Source organism: Penicillium macrosclerotiorum, assembly GCF_028827735.1.
Source record: "Penicillium macrosclerotiorum strain IBT 26536 chromosome Unknown utg000003l_segment0_segment0, whole genome shotgun sequence".
Lineage (NCBI taxonomy): Eukaryota > Fungi > Ascomycota > Eurotiomycetes > Eurotiales > Aspergillaceae > Penicillium > Penicillium macrosclerotiorum.
This window is the reverse complement of record NW_026643083.1, coordinates 1,076,418-1,097,269: the sequence shown is the minus strand read 5'-3', so window position 1 is coordinate 1,097,269 and position 20,852 is coordinate 1,076,418. Positions and strand designations below refer to the sequence as shown.

The following is a 20,852-nucleotide window of genomic DNA, read 5'->3' as shown; positions in this document are numbered from 1 at the left end:
TGGGCGCAACACAAGCGATGACCCTGACCATCGCCGTGACCCCGAGCACCTGCCTCCTGAATGGTCTAGTCACTAGCCGCCTGCAATATGCAACCTGCACTTCGACAATACCCCGAGTTCACCATCCCGGATTTTCACGGGCAACTACCCCCCTTGTCCCCCCAGTATTGGAGGGGGAGGGGGGAGGTGGGGTTCTGGTCGGAGCGAAAGTTGGAATTCCCGCTCAATCGAGTAGGCAGGGGTGAAGATCTCCGCCGCCCAACTTGGAATCATCCTTGGAATGCAGGGCTTTCAGCGGCGTGAGAGCGGCGGGATAACCCAGTGAGATAGACTTTTTGACATCCGTTCCCCCGCAAAGTCATGTGGGATTCCCCGGGACACTGATCACCGAAATTTGGCCCAAAATCATAACGAAGTTGGGAGAGCGGTCACTTCCCTCTCGCCCTTGTCAATTGGAAACCGTGCACGCGCTGCACTAGCGACTAGGAAAACGAAAACTGGGTAGGCTAGCAATGATCACCCAACAGAGGAAGAGCTTGGCGAAAAAGGAAGGCAATGGAAATGGTGAATGTAGCCCCGACCCGAAGAGAATTCCGAGAATTTAGGAACTTGGTGAGATCAAATGAAGTCAAGAGGTAAGGCCCCATGCTCTCGGAGTCCCGTGTTCCCAAAGTCCCGTGCTCTACATATCAAATCGCCGCGTCCCTAGGAACGTGAGACCTCGACATTTAATTTTAATTGGGAAATTAAATTTGTAACTGTGGGTCACACTGATGGCCGAACGTGAAGTGCATCGCGTGAATAAACGCAAATAATACTATCAAGCACTTTTTTGGTCAGATCCGAGGCTCAATTCCCATCGTCCGTCCCCATCTTTTCGCCCGGCTTCCAAAGATCACTAGTTCTCGGCCTTCCATTCAAACTGCTACATCACAGGTTGTTGAAAGCTGTGAGCCGCAATATGGCCTAGGTGCAGTACCTGTCGTGGCAGCGCTGATTTTAAAAATAAGTTAGTAATCTGAATATGAAGTATCATAGATACCGATGGCCAAAAAAGGGCCTACTTGTCGGCAGTCCTCGCCTAAATGCCTCCGATAGCATTCCTATGAATAGGATAGAATTGTTAAACTAGACTCGTGGGTATTTGGTAACACATCTTATTTCACACATACACTCATGCATTCATAATAACGATCTCGGCATCGGGACTCCTCCGGCGGGAGAATGACTATTTTGGGGTCCTCAGGCGGAGCAGCAATGGCTAATGTGGCAAAGAGGAAGACAAGAACAGCCAGGGGACGCATTGTAGATCTGAGTTAGAGTCGAACAGATTTATGAGTGCAGGTCTGTCTTGGTGGGTGCAAGGATTTGGAATGGAAAAACGGTGGTGGCCAAATGAGTTCGTGCGAGCTTTTATATACAGTCTGTGTTCTTCTACAAGCCGGTTCGTCGTGCAAATATGGCCTTGAAGCATACCAGCGTAGCATCAACAGCTTCAAGCGATCATATTACTGACAGCATTATTAGGTAATAGACGGTAGGATCTCGTTTCACGAGAATGTCAGCGAGCCTCAAATCTACCTATCACAGGCCCAGTCGTAGCTGTTGTGTGGGGTATTCAACTCTAGAGTCATGATTTTTGGGTAACCAAGCTCCTGTAACTTTCCCTAAGTATTGACGAATGGGCGCGACACGGAATAGTGCGTTGTACCATACGCAAAACTATAAAATCGTTCGAGCCTTGTCCTTCATCAGTATGAAGTAGCAAATCGCAAATACTTTTCGGACCTACTGGGCATGCTATTCTAGATAATTGTCTATAAGTTGAACTCTAGAGGATCCAGGATTATTGGAAATAGAATGCCTGGTAGCTTAAACAAAATATTGAACCAGGGCGCTCGTCGGCAAGCCTGACATGCTGTTACCACATGATAGTATCATCACTAATAGCTTATTATTATTCGCTTATAGTAATAGAACTTCATCTTCACATCTTCCCAGAACACAGCTTGCTATTACCAAACTGTGTTTCTAAGCCCGGTACACGAGTACGCCCAGTCCCAGTGATAGAAATCGCCCCTCGCAAGATGTCCGCATCCTCCAGACAGAGTTGAGTATTGAATACTGATTTGACGATGTATTGCGTGACTCGGAGAGTGGGGTATAACATTCGAACTGAAACCCAATGGCCTCTGCTGCTTTCAGAAATATCCAGATTTTGAAAATCGGTGTGTTAAAATCGGTGTTTTCAAACACCCAGGTGCCATGACTGCACCATTTGGAGGTGGATAGCTTAGGGCGTGTTCAAGAAGCATTTTGAGAGGTCTTATATAAATCCCCAGGCCAATATTTTTATTAGTCGAATGTTTGTCTGAGCTTGAATATTTTCTATTGTATTTTTAATTTATGTTTACTTAAAACATTTGAAGGAACACGAGGAGTTGGAAAGCCCAGATCCAGATCCATCTAGCCTATGTATATGCCGACAGGAGGCCGCTCAGATCGACTCCTCGTGTTCAGTCAAAGAATCAACTTTGTCTGCCCGTACGCCTTTCGCGATCTCCACAGGATCCCTGACTAAAGCATCATCGCCATCGAAAAGCACGGCAATCTGCTCTAAGCTATAGCCCTTTGTCTCGGGGTAATAGAAGAACGCAGTAGCGCCGAACACCAGCAACACAGCGACGAACACAAAGTAGTACTTCCAACTGATAGCTGCCATGGCAATTGGGTTGACAAACGTATTGAAGAACATGCCGACGATTGTGGCTACCCATGTAACAGTCAAACCACGGGATCGAAGACGGAAAGGCCAGATTTCGCAAGGGTATGAGGTGAGGAAGGGGGTTCTGAGGAGAACCAGTCAATTAGAGGGTATCAATCAGTGGAAAAATCGCGAATGGAAACTCACAATGCTATAGTATCCGGCGAAGAAGATGAATAGGAACGGAATCACTGCGCCACCCATGGCAGGACACGGGTTGGTCTTGTATGCCACTGAAAGGCCAGTGACCAGCACATAGCTCACGAACATGATAGCAGCAGAGCTGAGGAACAGCGGACGGCGTCCCAGTCGATCGATCAGGTACGCGCCAAGGCAGCAAAGAGGAGATCCCAGACCTGGAGACAGGCTGAGATGAGGGTCTGATCGCGGACTTTAGTCACGCCTACAGAGTCCAGGATCAAGGATAGATAATATGAAATGACACCGTTTCCAACCCACTGGGCAAATAGACCCAGACTGATGGAGATCATCAAGCGGTGGCGGTTACCAGGGGTCTTGACCATTTCAAGATAGCTGCCGTTCTGGTTCGCTTCTTGTTCCGCACGAATAGTCGAGATGATCTCCTGGAACTCATAGTTGACGAGTGCCGAGCTCGAATCACCGTTCGCGTGGTACTGTGTAAGGATATTGCGCGCTTCATCTTCGCGTCCCACCGAGACGAGCCATCGAGGGCTTTCGGGGGCAAGGAGGAATCCTGGAAGTCCGACGAGTGGCACCAGGACTTGGAGAATAGAAGGCAGTCGCCATGCCCAGGAGGAGTCATATGTTCGGGAGGCGAATACGACGAACGCAGCGACAGTTCCTCCAACATACCAGCCAGACATAAAAAGGCCATTGAGGATACCACGGTGGGTAGGGTAGGCAATCTCATTGATGAGCAGAGGGACGGCGTTACCGAAAAGAGCAGAGGCACCACCCAGGAACAATCTAGCGAGAAGGAAGGACGTGCTGTTCGGTGCCGCTGTCTGGAGAGCAACACCCAGGGCTAGGAAGTCGTATCCGACGTACACGCCAGGCTTGCGGCCCTACTTGTTAGCGATCCAAGAGGCGCTAGGGTATCCCACGCCGCAGCCTAGCTAGTAAATAGCGTTGATCCATCCAAGCTAGGCGCTGGTGGGATTATCCATGAATGCCTTCCATTGGTCAAGGGCTTCGAGACCGTTCATCAACGATTCATCATACCCATTGGCCGATGAGTACATCATCAGGAAGAAGATGATGAAGTTGAGATGCAGAAGGTGACGCTGCTTGTACCATGGCGCGGCATCCTGAGGAAGTACAGCTGCAAGGGGATCATCTTCGATTGGAGAGGGGGTGCTCTCGGCATCAGGCTTATTCAACTTCAACCCCATGGTGAGCACTAGCAAGAATGAAAAATAAGAACAAACTATGAAATCGAAAGTCGCACCCGAAAACGACAAGGGATCAGCAAGGGTTTATGTACAAGTCATATTTGTACGCCACCTTTGCCCGATCACACTTTATGTTCGTCTCTGGCTTCCGATCTTTTTTCATGGCCCGAATGTCGTTTTGCCGGGAACGTGTATAGGCGAAAGCTTCACCAAGGGGAGAATTCTAGGGCCAGATGAGACGACTGGTAATTGAACCTATAGAATCGATCATCCTGTCGGAACTTCGTCACTCCATGATCAGGTGGTCGTCCGAATCCTGTACTCCACGAGTCAACAGGAAGTTTGCAGAAGGAATCTGTGGGGATATGGGGACTGGGGTCGGTCGCTTTCGGCATGGAGGACATCGGATTGCCGGCATAGACACGGAGAAACGGAGAAACGGAGACGGAGAAATCGCTTCAATGTGGTTCAGAACTTGCCGTTCAATCAATTCGCTGCTTGAAGTGGAGACTTCCCCGTGTCTCGCCGATATACTAGAACTCGACTCAATTCACGAGGGGAATTTCGGGGTAAAATCTGACCGCGCGAGATGAGACGTGGGGAATGAGACGACACGACGAAAATGTTGACCGGCTGAAAATGTCTAGTTCCCGGGATCTTGTTGGGAAGGTCTCCTGCTGCCAACTTGTCTCTTGAAAATACTCTCAGGCAGAACTTGAATATGACAGAGACACCACAGACGATGCAGGACACCGTCCCAGGCGCGATTGATAGCGCATTCGCAGAGATTGCGAACCCTGATATCGAAAAATTGCTCAAACAGCTGACACAAGAGGAGAAGGTTGCTCTTCTGAGTAGTAAGTTGGATCTATCACTGCAGATACAGCCCTAATTGATATGGAAATAGGTGAGGACTTTTGGCACACAGTTCCCATTCCTCGACTTAAAATCCCGTCCATCCGCCTTTCTGATGGACCAAATGGTGTTCGCGGAACGCACTTCTTCAGTAGTGTTCCTGCAGCCTGTCTGCCATGTGGAACGGCCGTTGGAGCGACATTCGACCGAGACCTTGCACTGCAAGTGGGACATCTACTCGCAGCAGAGGCAAAGGCCAAAGGTGCGCATGTCATCTTGGGCCCTACCATAAATATTGCGCGAGGACCGTTGGGTGGTCGCGGTTTCGAGTCGTACTCCGAGGATCCCCTGTTGTCTGGTATTCTTGCTGGTCACTACTGTAAGGGGTTGAAAGAGCGAAACATCAGCGCTACGCTCAAATATTTTGTCTGCAATGATCAAGAGCATGATCGCATGGCTGTTAACTCGATCGTCACTGATCGTGCCTTGAGAGAGATTTACCTGCTCCCTTTTATGATTGCTATTGGTCTAGGTGATCCCAACGCTATTATGACCGCGTATAACAAGGTGAATGGTATTCATGCCGCTGAGCACCCGGATCTTCTACAAAAGATCCTGCGCGATGAATGGAAGTGGGATGGCCTGTTGATGAGCGACTGGTATGTGTTGTATCTTGACATTCCTCGACGAAGGTACTCGACACTAGCATACAGCTTCTTCCATAGGTTCGGAACATACAGCACCTCTGAAGCCGTCAACGCCGGTCTCGATCTCGAAATGCCAGGTCAGCCAAGATGGCGCGGCTCAGCCCTCAGCCACGCAATCACATCCAACAAGTCTAATCCCAAGCTGCTTTGAATGCGCGCGTTCGAGCAGTACTGAAGCTCATTCAAAAGTCAAGCAAATCAGGCATTCCCCAGCGAGCCCCAGAGACACGGTTAAACCGGGCGAAGGATAGAGCTCTCCTACGAAAAATTGCCTCGGAAGCTATTGTCCTGATGAAAAATGAGGGAAATGTTCTTCCACTAGACAAGACCAAGAAGGTTGCCGTCATTGGACCAAATGCCAAGATAGCGGCCTACTGTGGTGGTGGCAGCGCTGCCTTGAACCCTTACTACACAGTCACAGCCTTTAAAGGCATTTTACAGACTGCTGCTGCGGGTGTCGAGTTCTGGCCAGCCTAGTTCTTGTTGGTGGGCTTGCGCTGCTTCCAGTTGGTCCATAATCAGGCTTTGGAGCCAGAGATGCGTGACGTGGATGTTTACTCGCATGGACGCGAAGGCGGGCAGGGATTCAGGTGAAGGGCAACATCGTGCTGACACTTCATTACTCCTGTGCTGTTCTTCGCTGGATATCAACGATTGCAAGGATCCAGGGATATCATCAAGTAAATGCCTGAGGTTCTCTAGACGCCCCTGAAAATATGCCGCCTGGAGCTGTGGGTTATGCGCACGGATACAAGGACATGGTTCCTGTGCAGGTACAGGACAGGGGGATCTTATCGCAGTCCAAAAAACGCGCGAGTGAAGAATGAAGCCCGTCGTCAGACACATTGGTTCATCAGCCTCGGGCATGAACACCTCATGTTCAAATATCGATTCATCGGCAACTTCCAGTGGCATCAAGTCATCTGGACGAATAGAATGCAGCGTAATGGGATCCAAATAGGTCAGTCGTTCCCCATGAAGATTCTGCAGCGTAGCATGGCTAGCTAGTATCAGTATCAGAACCAAAAGCTCTGCAATGCATCCACTCACACGTAACAATAAAACACCAACCAAAACCCTTTCTTCCTCAACTGCGTCTCGATACAGTTCAATCCCCTGTACTACGCTATCCTATGTAAATTCAATGACCGGGCCAACTGAAAAGCCTCCACGCTCAACATACGCGACCAATTATGGTCGCCAAGCTGCAAAAACGCCGCGAAGAACAGGTACGAAATGGCAAACTTTTGAAAATTCATTTTATCGTAGTATGTCGACTCGCGCAAATTCACAACCTTCCTATGACATAAGTGAACCATTTCTTTCCGCGATGATAACCTCAGGGGTGGATTATGCGCTTTATAAGCTTGGAAGCTGCTCGGCATCGTGGCCACGACCAGCGCGGCGATGGCAACTGTTACGGCTGCAAAGGACTCATCCCGCTGGTTGACATCCTGAAGGGAACTCTTGAAAGAAGGTCTATGTACCACAGGAACAAGGGGGTAATTATGCTGCAGATAAACCTGCATGATGACCTCAAAGAGACCTCGATCGCAAATATCATCTGTCCAGTATTGATGAACAGGCTCGGCCTCTGGCACCGGTGTGTGATTCGTCCTGGCCTGATCAGAAAGCTTTTTTCACAAAGAAAAAAGATATCTTATGCACATAACTTACCGCTTCTTCGGCCCGCGTGTTTTGCATGGCGAGACAAACGTGCACGCCAGATTTCACCTCTCGCATCGCTGACACCGGGACGAGGCGCGGCGAGGAAGAAGACATTTCACTTTACGCTGTCGGCAGATGTCACAGGCATGCGTTGAGAGATCTACGCGGGGGCGAGCGGCCTGGGCCATACTGGCTATTGGCCATGTACCGAACAGCGCGTGAATTGAATCTAGTTCGAGACTTCGAGTTGCAGTCGCGGAAGTCAGTTCGCCAAGACAACCAATCAGATCCACTTACATACTTCGGATCAGAAGCACTTGAGATCACGAACCTTACATGTCATGATAATCTTAAATGCCCAGGGTGTTCGTCAATATATATGTTCTCCAGAACTCAGAAATCACAATTTCGCATCCCGTTTCCAACATCATCACCCGAAAAGCGATAGGCAACCTCCTCAAGTCTTTTTCATCCCGTAATGCTTTCCAGATTGAATAATGCACAAGTTTCACTTATCTATCCTATTCATAGTTACCGAACTCGGTCCAATTTCGCCGAGATCATATCTCAAATTACAGAAATGGCTAGGAGTGCTCTTGCGAACGCTTCGGAAAAGCCACGTGATTGGTTGGCTTCCTTAGCCTGAGGCAACTAATTTCGATCCTTGTTCACCAATTGGAAAGCCACCTGGTAACTCAACCTGAAGACCTATCACTACGGGGAATTCGTGAAATGTTTTCAATTCGATCACACGCCTAGTGCTTTCAATTAAGAAGCTCAACTGAGCTCTCTTGATTTCGGGGGGCGTCAATAACAACGGCAAAGTCATTTTCGGTCCGAGTAGCAACCCTAAAGTCCCGAGCCGGCCAAAGCCGGTGATGGCCATTTCTGGTCATCCAATACGTCACTCGAAGAGGCCGTAAAATGGACAAACAATCATACCTTTTTTTGGTACATGTGGTCTTTTATAAGGAATGGTAATATCCACCTCGTGAACTCTCCACTCATTTGTGAGGATTGATGTCGACCTTTCTCCGGCCTCGACTCGGCTGTACACTACTACCACCATGAAAACTGATAATTCTGGCACCATCATCGAAAAACATCGGCCAGATCTCACATCTTACGAGGGCATCTATCGTGATATACATGTATCACCGGAGCTGTCCGGGGACGAGAAGCAAACATCAAGCTTAGTGGAAAACCATCTCAGGGGTCTGGGGTTCGAGGTTCATGCAAACATCGGGGGCTTCGGGGTTGCCGGAGTTCTGCGTAATGGGCCAGGCGCCACTATATTACTCCGGGCGGACATGGATGCCTTGCCCATGAAAGAGAAGACAGGACTGCCCTATGCAAGCAAACGAGTGGCCAAAGACACAGATGGGAGTGAACGACCCGTGGCGCACGCCTGTGGGCATGATTTCCACATCGTGAGCTTGATGGCTAGTGCAGCTCTACTTTGTTCAGCTCGCGAAGAATGGACAGGTACCTTAATTTGCGTGTTCCAGCCCGCCGAAGAAACACTGTCGGGAGCACAGGCAATGGTTGACGACGGCCTATTTGATAAGATTCCGAAACCGGATCTGGTCCTCGCTCAGCATGTAATGTGCATGAGAGCCGGCCAAGTGAGCGTCCGCAGCGGTCACCTTCTGACTGCTGCCGACTCGTTTGAAGTTCGGATTACTGGACGGGGTGGTCACTCGTCTGCCCCTCACGCCTGTATTGACGCAGTCGTCATCGGCGCTGCGGTTGTGTCTCGCCTGCAGACCATCGTGAGTCGCGAGGTTAATCCCTACGACTTGGCAATTGTCTCGTGTGGAAGCATCAACGCAGGCTACAACGCTAATATTATACCGGACGAGTGTATCATCCGAATTAATGTGAGGACCTACAACCCCAGGACGCGTCAGCGCGTGATCGAGTCAATCAAGCGCATAATTCAAGCAGAATGTATGGCCTCGGGTGCCACTCAGGAGCCTACAATCAAGTCCATCACATCGGCTCCTGCTACAATCAATGATGATAAAGTTGCCACCACTCTGAAGCAAGTACTTGGCTCCTTCTTCCAGAAGAATTTCGTTGAGAGTGAGCCAGCCACTGCAAGCGAGGACTTCTCTCTCTTGGCCGTCGCAGCGGACGCTCCCTATGTTATGTGGACGTTTGGCGGCATCGAGGAAAAAACCTGGGACGATGCGATTGAAAGGGATTCTCTTCATGAGCTGGCCGGCAATCACTCCCCTTACTTTGCTCCGGTGCTGCAACCAACCTTGAAAACGGGAGTAGACGCCATGTCCATCAGCGCCTTACACTTTCTGCAAAACCGTTCTTCAGCTTGAAGCCCGGCCGACAAGAGTTCTTTCACATGATTACCTTATACCAGCTAACGGGCGACCAAGCCGAGCAGAAAGTGGCAACGTTTTATAGAAAGATAGAAGGTCAAACAGATTCAGAATCTCAATATATCATGGTTAAATAGAGAAAGAAAAATTTCAGATCGTCGGTCTATCCATTTCAGGTCAGAAGTATATAAGGTGATCAACATCAGGCGAATTTGACATCGAGAAACATGAGAGAACCAACTAGATGATCTCATATACACTTGAATAAAACCTGGATTCTGTGCATATCAGCGCCAGGGATATAAGGAAATGTAAACAAATTACTGGAGCAAGCAGCAAGATTTTGCGGACGGCTTGTAGGTAAATGACGTAGTATTGGGCCGCTAGAGGGGCCACTGGAGTTTGGGTTCGGTTGCAAAGATCTGAATCCTTCGGCCTTCGTCTCGCAGCAGCCTCAGTCAAGTCAAAGAAACAACCTCAAAATAAACATGCGCAGATGTGCCGGAGACTGTGTGACGGCAGCAAGGCAATCCCAAGGCATATCAGCCAAAGCCATATGAATAAGCAACCCCTATTCTAACACCACCTGCAAATTAAGCTTGATCTACGTTAGGGTCCCGGGAGCCTGGGCTGCCCAGGGTAGTCTGCTCAGCAGGTTCACGATTGCGAAACAGATCATCAAAAACGGAACCAATGCTGTCACCCCCTCAGAAGGCGCTCGTGACCCAGCTCGACACCGAATACATTATGGTGTCAATAAGCGTTGCTATAATGGTTGTGCTCTCGGTAGGGAGTGCTGCTCGCCTACCCACTGCGGGAGATTGGGCGGAGGAACGGTAAAATTAGTTAGTAATTGTTCTTAGTAGATCTAATGCTACAAACAGAGTCCTGAGATGGATTTCATGAGGGAAATGTCATTAATAGGTATGCTCTTTATTAAGGAGGGGCAGAGAATCATAAAATTAGACACGTTAGAGCGTGACCGTGATTCAAGCAGTCTTTCACATGAAGTATAGAGTTCACTACGAACCGGAACTCAAACTACGCCCAGCCTGGATGTCTAATTCAAGAGAGAGAGAGAGAGAGAGAGAGAGAGAGAGAGAGAGAGAGAGAGAGATTAATAATCCCAAAGTCACATCCAGGTGTCATTTCGTTCAGGGTATCAAAGTTAGCATGTGAAAGGGGAAAGAGGGCTAGACCGGCCCCTCGTACAACAGAAAACACAAAACCAGAATGGTAACGGATGCCGATCAGACCAGCTGCTGACACCACAACCCCTTCGTCTCATTATGTCATCCGAAGGAGAAATTTAAAAAGGCAGAACCAAAGAAATTTAGAACCCAATGCTCCGAGCAATTCGCTCAGGCCGCAGACTTGGCTCAGAGTTCGCGCCCCATGGGAGCTCTCTCACATTCCAGAGCTCCCCACGGCAGTATACGCGGACGGTGATTGTTAGCCCTTGCTTTAGCTGCAACATCTCGCGTTGGCGGCGCCGTTCAGCCATGATGATGGCCCAGCGCGCCCGAACCTCCTCCAGACGCTTGCGTCGCGCGGGCGACGCCCGTTTCCACATCAGCGTCTGATGCAGCATCTCGAGGCTCTGGTCGCCGGGCCAGCCGGCGTGACGACAGGAATCGGGCCAGGTCTTTTCGAGATTGACGGGCCGCATGCTGTCGAGGTCGTTCATCTTCCACTGCCAGTGGCGTAGCTGTTGCATGTCATCAGCGTTACGGCAGAGCGCGAGCACACCGCGACGGGCGAGGTGGTGTTGGCGGATATGGAAGTCTACTTGGTAATGGGCGAAGAGCACGGCCACTTCGGGGTCAATGTCTTTGTTTTCCTCGATTAGGGTGTTGAGGGTTTGTTCGACCCTGCTGTAGTAACACTCTCGTTGTGCTGGGGAGATGCGTTTCCAGAAGGATAGTTCTTCGCATTGAGATTGAGTATCGAGAGGAGAAATATTGTCATCGCGGGTGTGGTGACAACGAAAGAATGGAGGGTAGCAATTTGTATTGTATGCACCCTTGTCAATGTCGGCTTTCATGCTACTTTGAGTCACAGCGATTTGACACTTGGTGCACTTGAATGCTTCGTCCAGAGCTTCAAGCTGGTAAAAGAATCAGCTTCCGACTTTAGAACATTATAGAATTTCCAAACAATGCGCGGGGTACATACTATGTCGGTGTCTGGAGCCCTGGTGTCCAGCGATTCGGAATCTTTCATAGTTGTGGAGAGGGAAGTAGTAGTAGTAGAAGAAGTAGTAGTATAAGTACTTGACATGGTGCAAGCAGAAAGCAAGTGAAATGTGAGGCTTCGAGCTCTCAGAGTGTTCTTATCACGATCAAGCAAGGTGAATTATGTCGCGAGTAGATGTCGTATCCAGCTGAGGGCTGCCAATGTTGAACAATCTCGCAGTGTGGTTGATCCACTCCATTGGGGGCCTATCTTGCCTTAAAATATCGCAGGGCGCCTGCACTAGAATGATTGTTCTATGTCAGCTTGACTGGCATGTGCATCCAGCTTTTGTGAGGAATAACTTACCCTTTGCGAACAAAGGCTCTTTGGGTTTGGAGCCGGATCTAGAGCGGGGGAGCTTAGATCTCCTTCCGAAATGCGCTTCAACAAAGTGCGAGTCTTTCCTTTGTATGCAGCAAAGAGATCAGAATAGACGGTCGGGCAGGATCGCCCTCCCCATTATAAACCCCATCAACAAGATTCCGATTGCAAGCCATCGCCGATCAACTGACATCCGAGCGTGGGCGGTCATCTGTTTAATATACCCCCAACCGTAGCCCGGGAGCGTGACACGGTCACTAGGTTTCATTCGACGTTGCGAAGTCTTGTTTTTCCCACGCACCAACGCGAGTTGTTGGCCCCGAAAATAGCATTCGGCAATACAGGAAATCGAGGAAACCGATTCCTAGGAATGTTTTGTTTGGTTCATTTTCCTGAAGATTTGAAATATCCTTGGTGGCTGATTTAATGCTCAATAGGCTTTGTGGCGGGACTCGCCTTTTGTGTCGGGGAGCGGGCAACCTGGACCGCGCTTCGCGCCAAAGCTCTCATACTTCATCCATGGTTGGGCTCCGACCGGTATTTCTAGATCAAGACCCTCACATGTAGACTCTCCTAGACAGAGCGTTATTATCATTGGCTGAGCGTGATACTCTCGAATCATATCCTATATGGTATACTTCTCGTCTTTCGCATTATTTCAAATCCTGTTCCCTTCTTGGAAACAGTTAGGGGAGCAGTAGGGAAACCCCCGATCCCCGATCGCCATCTCCGAGAATACTTGATTATTCGCATTGAAAGTGATCTATCCTTGGTCAGAGCACCTGGCGCAATTTGGGCAGAAGCATTCATAGAACCGGCTGTTGCTGCCATACGTCATATTGCTGTAGTGAAAGTGTACATGTAGAGAAAGAGAAAGAGAAATCCTTCACTGCTTCTGGACGTGGCATTTCTTGCTTCATTCCTTGGCAGCTGTTGAAAGCGACTGCGGTGTCCCAGAATCATAGATCTGGGCTTACTTGGTCGTCTCGAACAATGAAGAATATCGTGTAAATACTGAACCCTTCTATTTCTTCCGATTGAGGCCAGTCTGCGATCGCTGGTAATTTCAGTTTGTATCGGCATCGGTAGTATATCGATCTCAAATATCAGGCTCGCTTACAGGGCCAAGAAGCTCGTCTCGATTGGCAAGGTCCTTTTGAAATGTTTTGAATCAAACATGTTGGACTCGATGGATCTCGACCATCTGCTATCTAAAGGCCGGCATTGCTCGAGAGACATGGATCATTCCTTGAGGCAATTATAAGGCCATAAAACATCGTACACATGTGGCCCATCATTAAGCGAACGATGATAATCACTATGAATTAACCGGTCTCGACGTTCAATATCCGACAAACTCGCAAGCACTCTATCTGCTCCTCCAGGACCGAGTAAAGATGCAAGATTTGACCCGACTCGGGTGATGTGAGCTTGCGTCCCATCGTCCTGTCGGATGATAAGGGGGCTCCCCAGACGACCGTTCATCGCCAGGCCGATGAGGCTTCCATCCCGTAAAGGCTGCCTGGTCTGGTGGAATGTGAAAACGATAGTTTGCCTGACTTGTCAGCCTCTTGCACCTCCACGCCACATTCTCTACTTGATCTTCAGAAGCCAATCGGCATCTAGCCGAAACAGCCAGCCCGTCATGGCCGAGAAAGCCTCCCTGCTCTTCCCGATCATCTGCATCGTCATCTCCTTCTTGCTGGTCACCTACCTTCACCGCCGGTCCCTCTCCCAGCTTCTGCAATGTACCTGGCGCTGCATCCAGGATCTGCAGCCCAGCTCAACCCACCAGCTCTATCAGTGGGCCCGCCGATTCTATCCTTCCCATGACCATGCCGTCGACCACATCAGATGCGAAACCAGGCTGTCTGGCATGACATTCCCATCTGACGTTCGCCAGTGCGACCTCCAGCAAAAATCCCCAGAGCGAGGTCAGGTCCCCTTGGAGTCCAAGTCTGGATTCTACGAGTCCTATGAAGCGGACATGAGCAGCTCCAGCCTCGGCAGCGTGAGTATCCTCTCACTTGACTCTGGCTCCGAAGATCGTGGTCAGGACCCGTTCTCTTCCGCCAGCGACCCCCGCGTATCTTCCCCGCACTGTCCATCATGGCGGTTTGACGTCTATGGCCGGGAGATCGTCGATGTATTTCCGCGGCTGCCGCCCCTCCCAGCCTGGGAGCGCGACCTTCAGCAGCGTATTCTCCACGGAATAGGTCCGGGCGCATGGCTTGACCGGCTTGTTGACTGGATTGTACAGCGCATCCTGGATGCGGAGGAGAAACACGGTGACGCCGGTGTTAAACCCAACAGCCCGTGAGAACAAGTCGATGTATGGAAGCATGCTAAGAGGGGGGCACCATCTTGGGAAAGGACGTTTGATTGGGCGGGCTTATCGTTGAGGGACAGGCATGATGAGGGGGCGTGTTGGTGGCGTAAGGCGCCTCCTTAGCTTGTTCGGTGAAATAGGAAGACTTTTCCATCGGCCTTGCAACTAGATAGGGTCGATCGGCTTTATGTTGAGAAGTGGAGGGTCAAGGAAGCCAGAGAGGAAGGGGGCAACGGTCTAGTCTAGAGACCTGCCCTGCATCAGAGCAATGTTTTCTATTCATCTACTAGATTCGCTGTTCTCATTCGTTTCCCCTTTTTCCTCCTTAAGTCATCATTCATGACAATCAAGGCCTGCTTAACGAAAAGGTTGAAAAAAAAAAAATAGCAAGAGTTTACTCCGAAGAATGAAATGAACAAGCAAAGACGTCTAGTCTAACTCTTGTCTTTGATTTATGGGGCGCAGTAGCCGCCATCGACGACAATGTCTGCGCCGGTCGTGTAGCTGGACGCATCTGAAGCGAGGTAGAGATATGCGCCCTTTAACTCGTGGGCCTGGCCCTCACGGCCCATGGGGATTTTGTCCCGCCAGATCTTCTTGGTGTCCTCTGGGACGAAGTTGGAGATTTCGGTAGCGATGTAGCCGGGGGAAACCGTGTTGGCTCGGGCGAAGCGGACCCATTCCACAGAGAGGGATTTACCTGTGAGGATATTAGCGGGGACATGGAGGAAGGATGCGGGCAAGCTGGGGAAATAGTAGGGCCGGGCACGTACAGAGGTGGACAACGGCAGATTTAGCGGCGTTGTAGGCCGCTTGCATCTGGGGGAAATTGACGATATGACCACTCATGGAGGCGGTGGCCACAAAGCTACCGTAGGTGAAGTTGGACAGCTTGTTGCCGTTGATATCGGTGCCCTCCTCCTTCTGGCGCCGCCAATGGGCGGCCGCAGCTCGCGCGCAGTAGAAGGTGCCGTCCAGGTCGACGGCGACGACATCCCGATAGTGCTCAACCGGCCCGTCGACCATGGCGCCCTTAGTCCATGGAATACCGGCATTCGCAATCACGACATCCAGACGACCGTTGAAGTCCTTGACAACGGTGTCTACCGCCACCTTGACTGCTGCCGCGTCCGTAATCTGAACTTGATAGGCTTTGGCTATAAGGAAAATCGCATCTCGCGTTAGTTGATTCCACCAGTAATATCAACAGTAACGAAAGCTTACGATCGTTCTTTGTTTGAAGGGAAGACAAAGAACATGGCTACATACTCTGAACGCCGTACTTCTCAGCAATCTCGGCGGCCCTCTCCACGCACTTGACATTGCTGTTATACCACATGGCGACATTCGCACCCGCCTCAGCAAGGCCCTGGGCAACGGCGAGACCAATGCCTGCTCCCGCACCAGTGACGATAGCCGTCTTTCCTTTAAGGGAGAACATGCTCATCAAGCTCGGGTGCTCGGGGGCAACACTGTTGTTGTGGACGAAGAGTCCATTTTGAACTGGGTTGGCAGCCATCGTGACGGAAGAGATGTCGTAAGTTGATCAGATAGGAGGGGAAGAAGCAGGAAGATTCAAAGAAATCAGGACGTTCGTTGGCGGCGGGGTAGGTCTCATTAAATATAGCTCCGGAGGGGCCTATTCTGGAGGGGAAAGCAAACCCCTCGAAAAGGTAAGACGGTGAGCGATGCGCTGGGGGTACCAGACAACATGACGCGCCTGGGCCATGGTGGGGGGCAGCTTTGGCTTTCTCTGCATCCTCGGTGATGGCGACTGGCTCCCGTGGGCAATGACGCTATGTGCCCCGGAATACAGCGCGCGAGCGGGTCGCGGTTGGCGGAGAAGTGGGATGCCGGATCGAGTATTGGACACATCACATCACCGTTCTTTCTCTCGTGGGCCATGGAATGTAGGGTGGTTTTCTCTTGTCAACCAAGCCTGGAGTATCTGTCCAGCTTCCGTGATATTGCCAGCATCAACCACCGGGTTCTCAGAAGGTATTATGTATATTGGGCTCGCTCGTGTACATGGGACCCAGACTGGGTCCTCACTTGGAGACGGGGCTTGCAGACGGGGGGACTCGACCTGCTTGGCCTCAGCAAGGGGGTGAGTGAGGGCTTTCCTGATCAGTTCCAGTTGGTGGCAGCTGCTGCCAGTATTTCGGTCGATGATTCTGGTTGCCAGGAGTTCAAGGTAAACAAACAGTCCGTAGAATCCGTAGAGATCGTATGGTCGAGTCCACAGTATGCCGAAAGCCGAGGACCCACGGCGGGCGACTGTCACCCCATCCGTAGACGCGTGTGGGTGCTTGGGTGGATCAGCCATCTCGCTCCCGGGGGTGTTCTCCCCGAAGCAAGGTCTTCGGGATAGTTAGCCGGACAAGCCGGGTGCTAGTTGCAAGTCGTTCATTCTTTCAATTGAACAAGTTGAGTCAATTGAAGACAATCAAAAACTCTGGAGTTGCTGAAGGATAGGAAGTTGCGAGGGGGAAAAGTTGGGAGGTTCAGCAAGAAAAGCAGAGAACCCCGTGCCCAAGCCATCAACGTCACCCGTTCAACCCAGTCCAAACCGCAATGAGCTCGAACATGAGTCCCGGGGAACTCATGAGCAATCAATGGAAGGCTCTAATGAGTGTCGAAATTATGATTGCGACGTCTCAATATCTGCTCCCTTCTGACTCCAGGATATTCGTGGGCGCCTTCCGGGAGATCGGCCGAGATTTCACCGGTCTTAGTGATCTATGAAGACCGCAACAATCTCAACACGGAATAGGAATCATGATCTCCCTCCCAGCCATCTGAAAATCGGAAAATAAAGCTTGGATGCATGCGACCGGCGTCATGCCGTACAAGCAGGTCTCTACTCTCCCCAGCTATGAAGTCGAGGGACAAATACAGATTTTAATTACGGACTCACTTGATCAAGTGCTTTGAACGGCCAATCATGATTTGACAGGAATTGGCGGACTCGATTTCCATTCCTATCTTCTGCACACTGTTCTGGTGACCGTCTCAATGCACAAGCTTTATATCTGGAGTATGCGAAGTGCCATGAACACCGATGGCAGGGGTGGGGATACAGTGTGGCCGCCAACATTCCACGCCTCCGTGGTGATGCAGTCGCATTCCGGAGCCCTCACCAGAGTGTTCAAAACAAATGAAGGGCCTCAAGCGGGAATGTCAGCCGCGACGCACCTGACACAATCTCTTTTGCTCCTTGGATGTCCGTTTCTTTGCTTCGTGTTCGCACCATCCAAGCCTACCGCGTTGCCGTTGGAGAAAAGACCCCAACAATTCAAGTATACAAGTCGTGAGAAATATTCACGGGCAACCTGAAGCGGATGAGCGACTGATCGCCTTCTTCCTCGCGGATTACGCGCCCCCGGACTCATTATCAACACGGCCAGAGCTTCAACGCCAACCAGGAGGCTATGCTGGGGCTCAGCGCGGTGGTTGCCATCGCCGCCTCCGGCGCGGCCATATTCGTTGTTTTTTCAACCGTCGCCATCGTTGTCTGGGTTCGATTTCGCAAAGAGCGCCATGCACTGAGAGTTCTTCGTCTCAGCCAAGGACAAAATACTCGCAGCATCCAGACTTTCACGGGGGATACATTGACCGAACTATCTCACCACGAAGGAACTGTGCTGCGAGCCCATGGGCAGCTCCCATATGGTAAACCCTCAGAATGGGGTCAACTAGAATCTCGAGAGACTCTACTGCGGCCTAAGACTGGATCTGAATCATCATGGCCTCTAGTCGACAAGGCTCGGTCCTTGCGCAACTCTATTCGCAGAACGCGGTCCAAGAGATTCTCTAGATCCTCCCACCACAAACGGATGGCTTCGATGGCCACGGTCAGTGAAATATCTCCCAGTCCTACGAGCAGTACAAGAGAAGATATTCCCCTATCAGCCGTGGAAGGCATCCTAGAATTGCCAGCCGAACGGACACCACGCCAGACCCCAGAAATCCCTCGGGAAGAAGAAGGCTTTCACCTGGGCATGCGTCCAATGTCTCCAGCCTCCGCTTGGCCACCCCCAGCTGCCGTTCAACGCGACCGCTCAGGGTTGTTCCCGGTCTTGGAGGATGGGGTTTCGCAAGACCTGTTTGATCCACCCCCGAGGATCTTCGAGGAATCACCTACGCGAATGCGAGGTGGAAGTATCGCGAGTCAGACGCCAGGAATGGCGCCCGAGAAACCAATTCCTCCCCCTCCAGCAGCAGCATATCCACCGGACCGTATTAGCTACCTGCGGAATGATTCTGTAATGCGACTGTCCTCAATGAGCCTCGACACGACAAATAGCTCCATTCTGGACGACGGTCGGAATGGGCTAAGATCCATTGAAACCGATATCACGTCGCCCAATTTTCCATCTGGCGGCACGTTTGTGCCCTACAGTGCCAATGACGTCGGCGTCAAGAACGGCCGTCGAAGCTTCATTGCTGCCAATACTTCTGTACCTCCAATGCACAACTTCCCCGTTCGGTCTTCTTCAACTGCGGAAGGCCGCAGGAAGGTGTCTGGAGGACAAATGTCCCCCCGGCGAAGCATGACTACAACATCTCGCAACCCGAGCAATGCTAGTAATCGTTCCAGTGGCTTTCCTCGTCGAAGCGAATCTTTATCATCCAATCCGCCTCAGAGACATGCTTCCTTACGCAGTGGCACTCCACTAGCACTAGGCGATAGTCAAAACTTTCATACCCATAGTCGGCAATCTTCCTCCGGCTCGCAGGTGGCCTATATGTCCCACTTTAGCCAGGTTCAACCACCGCCAATGTACGAGCCTGAACAAAGGGAGAATGACCCTTTTTACGGCGGTTCGCCTCATTCCAATGGAACCTTGTTTTCCATTGGCTCCCCAGGGCCATCTACCTCGTACGCACCGCAAAGCCCAATGCAACGCTCCAGCCTGTCCCTCAAGGGATCCCTTCCATCTGCACTCAAAGGAGGCAATTCGCAACGGAAAGGCCATCGCCGCCAGAACTGTGTGCGTATCTCGATACATCCACCAATGACATTTGGCAGTTCTACCTTCTCGCCCACAGTTGAAGAGGAGACAGAAGATGTCGATGCGATGGAAGAAGTGGATCTACGTGAGAGCGCCATTAATAGGACCAATTCGCTGTCCTCCAAACCTGGCTCTAATTCCAACACCACGTCACCTTTGCCATTATCAAAACGGGGTAGTCGGCGCACAAAACCCGCGATCTCAGCCCCGAGCTCTCTTGGACCTCTCGCGGAAGAGCCGCAATCGGCCTACAATAGCGGTCCATGTAAAAAGAGGAAGCACGCTCCTGCTGATACGGCAAACAGCACCCCTCTTCTCAATAAAGATCAACATTTACCCGGCCTTCTGACGTCAATCCCTCCCACAGCAGAGGTCAACCTGTCTCATACGCCATCACCTGAGCGAACAATGCCTGTTTGGTCAATCTCCGAAGTCCCGTCCCCTGTCTACGACAACTCGCCTAGTAATGGTAGTCCCCGACGGACAGCTGTTAAAGGGCCTCGTAGCCAGCCAGGCAAGCCTGTGCGCAGCAATTCCACCCGCGTGGCTGAGCCCAAGCCGATGGAGCCATTGAGTATGGAACTATCCAATGGTCTACCTTTTATCACCGGGACTCAGGGTAGTGACTGGCGCAAGTCAACAGACTCACTACGCCGCACCTCGACAGATGCCAGTCGATCCTACAGGCGAACCGGCGACTCCCAGGGCTCCTTCGCGAGTGCCCTGGGGCCTGTGGTGTCTGCCAACTCCCCCATATACAGCACCAAGAGCTCTACTGTGCGCGACCGGGTCACAATATGGGAAGACGCCAACCGCAGCGCATCACCGCCGAAGCTGCCTCATGCTCGTCTGCAAGGGTACAACTTTCCAGAAACCGCCACATCCCCAACAAATGTCAAGAATAGCATTCCTCGGTCACTATCGAAGAATGGCACCCGCTCTCCCATGCGCATGTCTAGCCAACGAGGTCCTACCACGCCGACTACTGCTCGGCGCGGCATGACAACTCCCACTGGAAAAGGCCTTGGAATTGGCGTTGGAATCACTACGCCGGCGAGTCTATACGACGGCGATGGTTTTCTGAGAGAATAATTGCCTTAATTTCTCCCTTGTTCTCCCTTCCACGGCGGTTCTTTGTCAATTTTGAAGCGGTGGTGATATGTACCCTCTATTCATGATGTTTTGTTCAAAAGCCTTATACCTTTTTTTTTATTCCTTCCTTTCTTTTCTCATTTCCTTCGTTTCT

General features: G+C 50.9%; 9 protein-coding genes across 9 annotated transcripts; 4 read left to right on the top strand and 5 right to left on the bottom strand.

The window, feature by feature from the left end:
• Positions 1 to 2,497: 2,497 nt before the first annotated feature.
• N7462_003292 (Major facilitator superfamily domain general substrate transporter) lies at positions 2,498 to 4,137 on the bottom strand (the record flags this gene model as incomplete). Its single annotated transcript, XM_057075018.1, has 3 exons — positions 2,498 to 2,769; positions 3,090 to 3,733; positions 3,968 to 4,137. The coding sequence occupies 3 exons, from the start codon at positions 4,135 to 4,137 to the stop codon at positions 2,498 to 2,500; spliced, it is 1,086 nt and encodes a 361-aa protein (XP_056934523.1).
• A 721-nt stretch (positions 4,138 to 4,858) lies between these two features.
• N7462_003291 (glycoside hydrolase family 3 protein) lies at positions 4,859 to 6,176 on the top strand (the record flags this gene model as incomplete). The annotated part of the gene is made up of 4 exons (XM_057075017.1): positions 4,859 to 4,994; positions 5,045 to 5,651; positions 5,718 to 5,776; positions 5,842 to 6,176. 4 exons carry the CDS (start codon positions 4,859 to 4,861, stop codon positions 6,174 to 6,176), a joined length of 1,137 nt encoding a protein of 378 aa, XP_056934522.1.
• Positions 6,177 to 6,820: 644 nt separating this feature from the next.
• N7462_003290 (fungal specific transcription factor domain-containing protein) lies at positions 6,821 to 7,481 on the bottom strand (the record flags this gene model as incomplete). The annotated part of the gene is made up of 2 exons (XM_057075016.1): positions 6,821 to 7,333; positions 7,377 to 7,481. The coding sequence occupies 2 exons, from the start codon at positions 7,479 to 7,481 to the stop codon at positions 6,821 to 6,823; spliced, it is 618 nt and encodes a 205-aa protein (XP_056934521.1).
• Positions 7,482 to 8,434: 953 nt separating this feature from the next.
• N7462_003289 (uncharacterized protein) lies at positions 8,435 to 9,703 on the top strand (the record flags this gene model as incomplete). The annotated part of the gene is made up of 1 exon (XM_057075015.1): positions 8,435 to 9,703. The coding sequence occupies one exon, from the start codon at positions 8,435 to 8,437 to the stop codon at positions 9,701 to 9,703; it is 1,269 nt and encodes a 422-aa protein (XP_056934520.1).
• A 1,336-nt stretch (positions 9,704 to 11,039) lies between these two features.
• Positions 11,040 to 11,929, bottom strand: N7462_003288 (uncharacterized protein; the record flags this gene model as incomplete). The annotated part of the gene is made up of 2 exons (XM_057075014.1): positions 11,040 to 11,813; positions 11,882 to 11,929. The coding sequence occupies 2 exons, from the start codon at positions 11,927 to 11,929 to the stop codon at positions 11,040 to 11,042; spliced, it is 822 nt and encodes a 273-aa protein (XP_056934519.1).
• Positions 11,930 to 13,907: 1,978 nt separating this feature from the next.
• On the top strand, positions 13,908 to 14,582 carry N7462_003287 (uncharacterized protein; the record flags this gene model as incomplete). The annotated part of the gene is made up of 1 exon (XM_057075013.1): positions 13,908 to 14,582. The coding sequence occupies one exon, from the start codon at positions 13,908 to 13,910 to the stop codon at positions 14,580 to 14,582; it is 675 nt and encodes a 224-aa protein (XP_056934518.1).
• Positions 14,583 to 15,043: 461 nt separating this feature from the next.
• On the bottom strand, positions 15,044 to 16,110 carry N7462_003286 (putative carbonyl reductase; the record flags this gene model as incomplete). Its single annotated transcript, XM_057075012.1, has 3 exons — positions 15,044 to 15,291; positions 15,365 to 15,748; positions 15,861 to 16,110. 3 exons carry the CDS (start codon positions 16,108 to 16,110, stop codon positions 15,044 to 15,046), a joined length of 882 nt encoding a protein of 293 aa, XP_056934517.1.
• A 360-nt stretch (positions 16,111 to 16,470) lies between these two features.
• Positions 16,471 to 16,917, bottom strand: N7462_003285 (uncharacterized protein; the record flags this gene model as incomplete). The annotated part of the gene is made up of 1 exon (XM_057075011.1): positions 16,471 to 16,917. The coding sequence occupies one exon, from the start codon at positions 16,915 to 16,917 to the stop codon at positions 16,471 to 16,473; it is 447 nt and encodes a 148-aa protein (XP_056934516.1).
• A 1,105-nt stretch (positions 16,918 to 18,022) lies between these two features.
• N7462_003284 (uncharacterized protein) lies at positions 18,023 to 20,698 on the top strand (the record flags this gene model as incomplete). The annotated part of the gene is made up of 1 exon (XM_057075010.1): positions 18,023 to 20,698. The coding sequence occupies one exon, from the start codon at positions 18,023 to 18,025 to the stop codon at positions 20,696 to 20,698; it is 2,676 nt and encodes an 891-aa protein (XP_056934515.1).
• Positions 20,699 to 20,852: the final 154 nt, after the last annotated feature.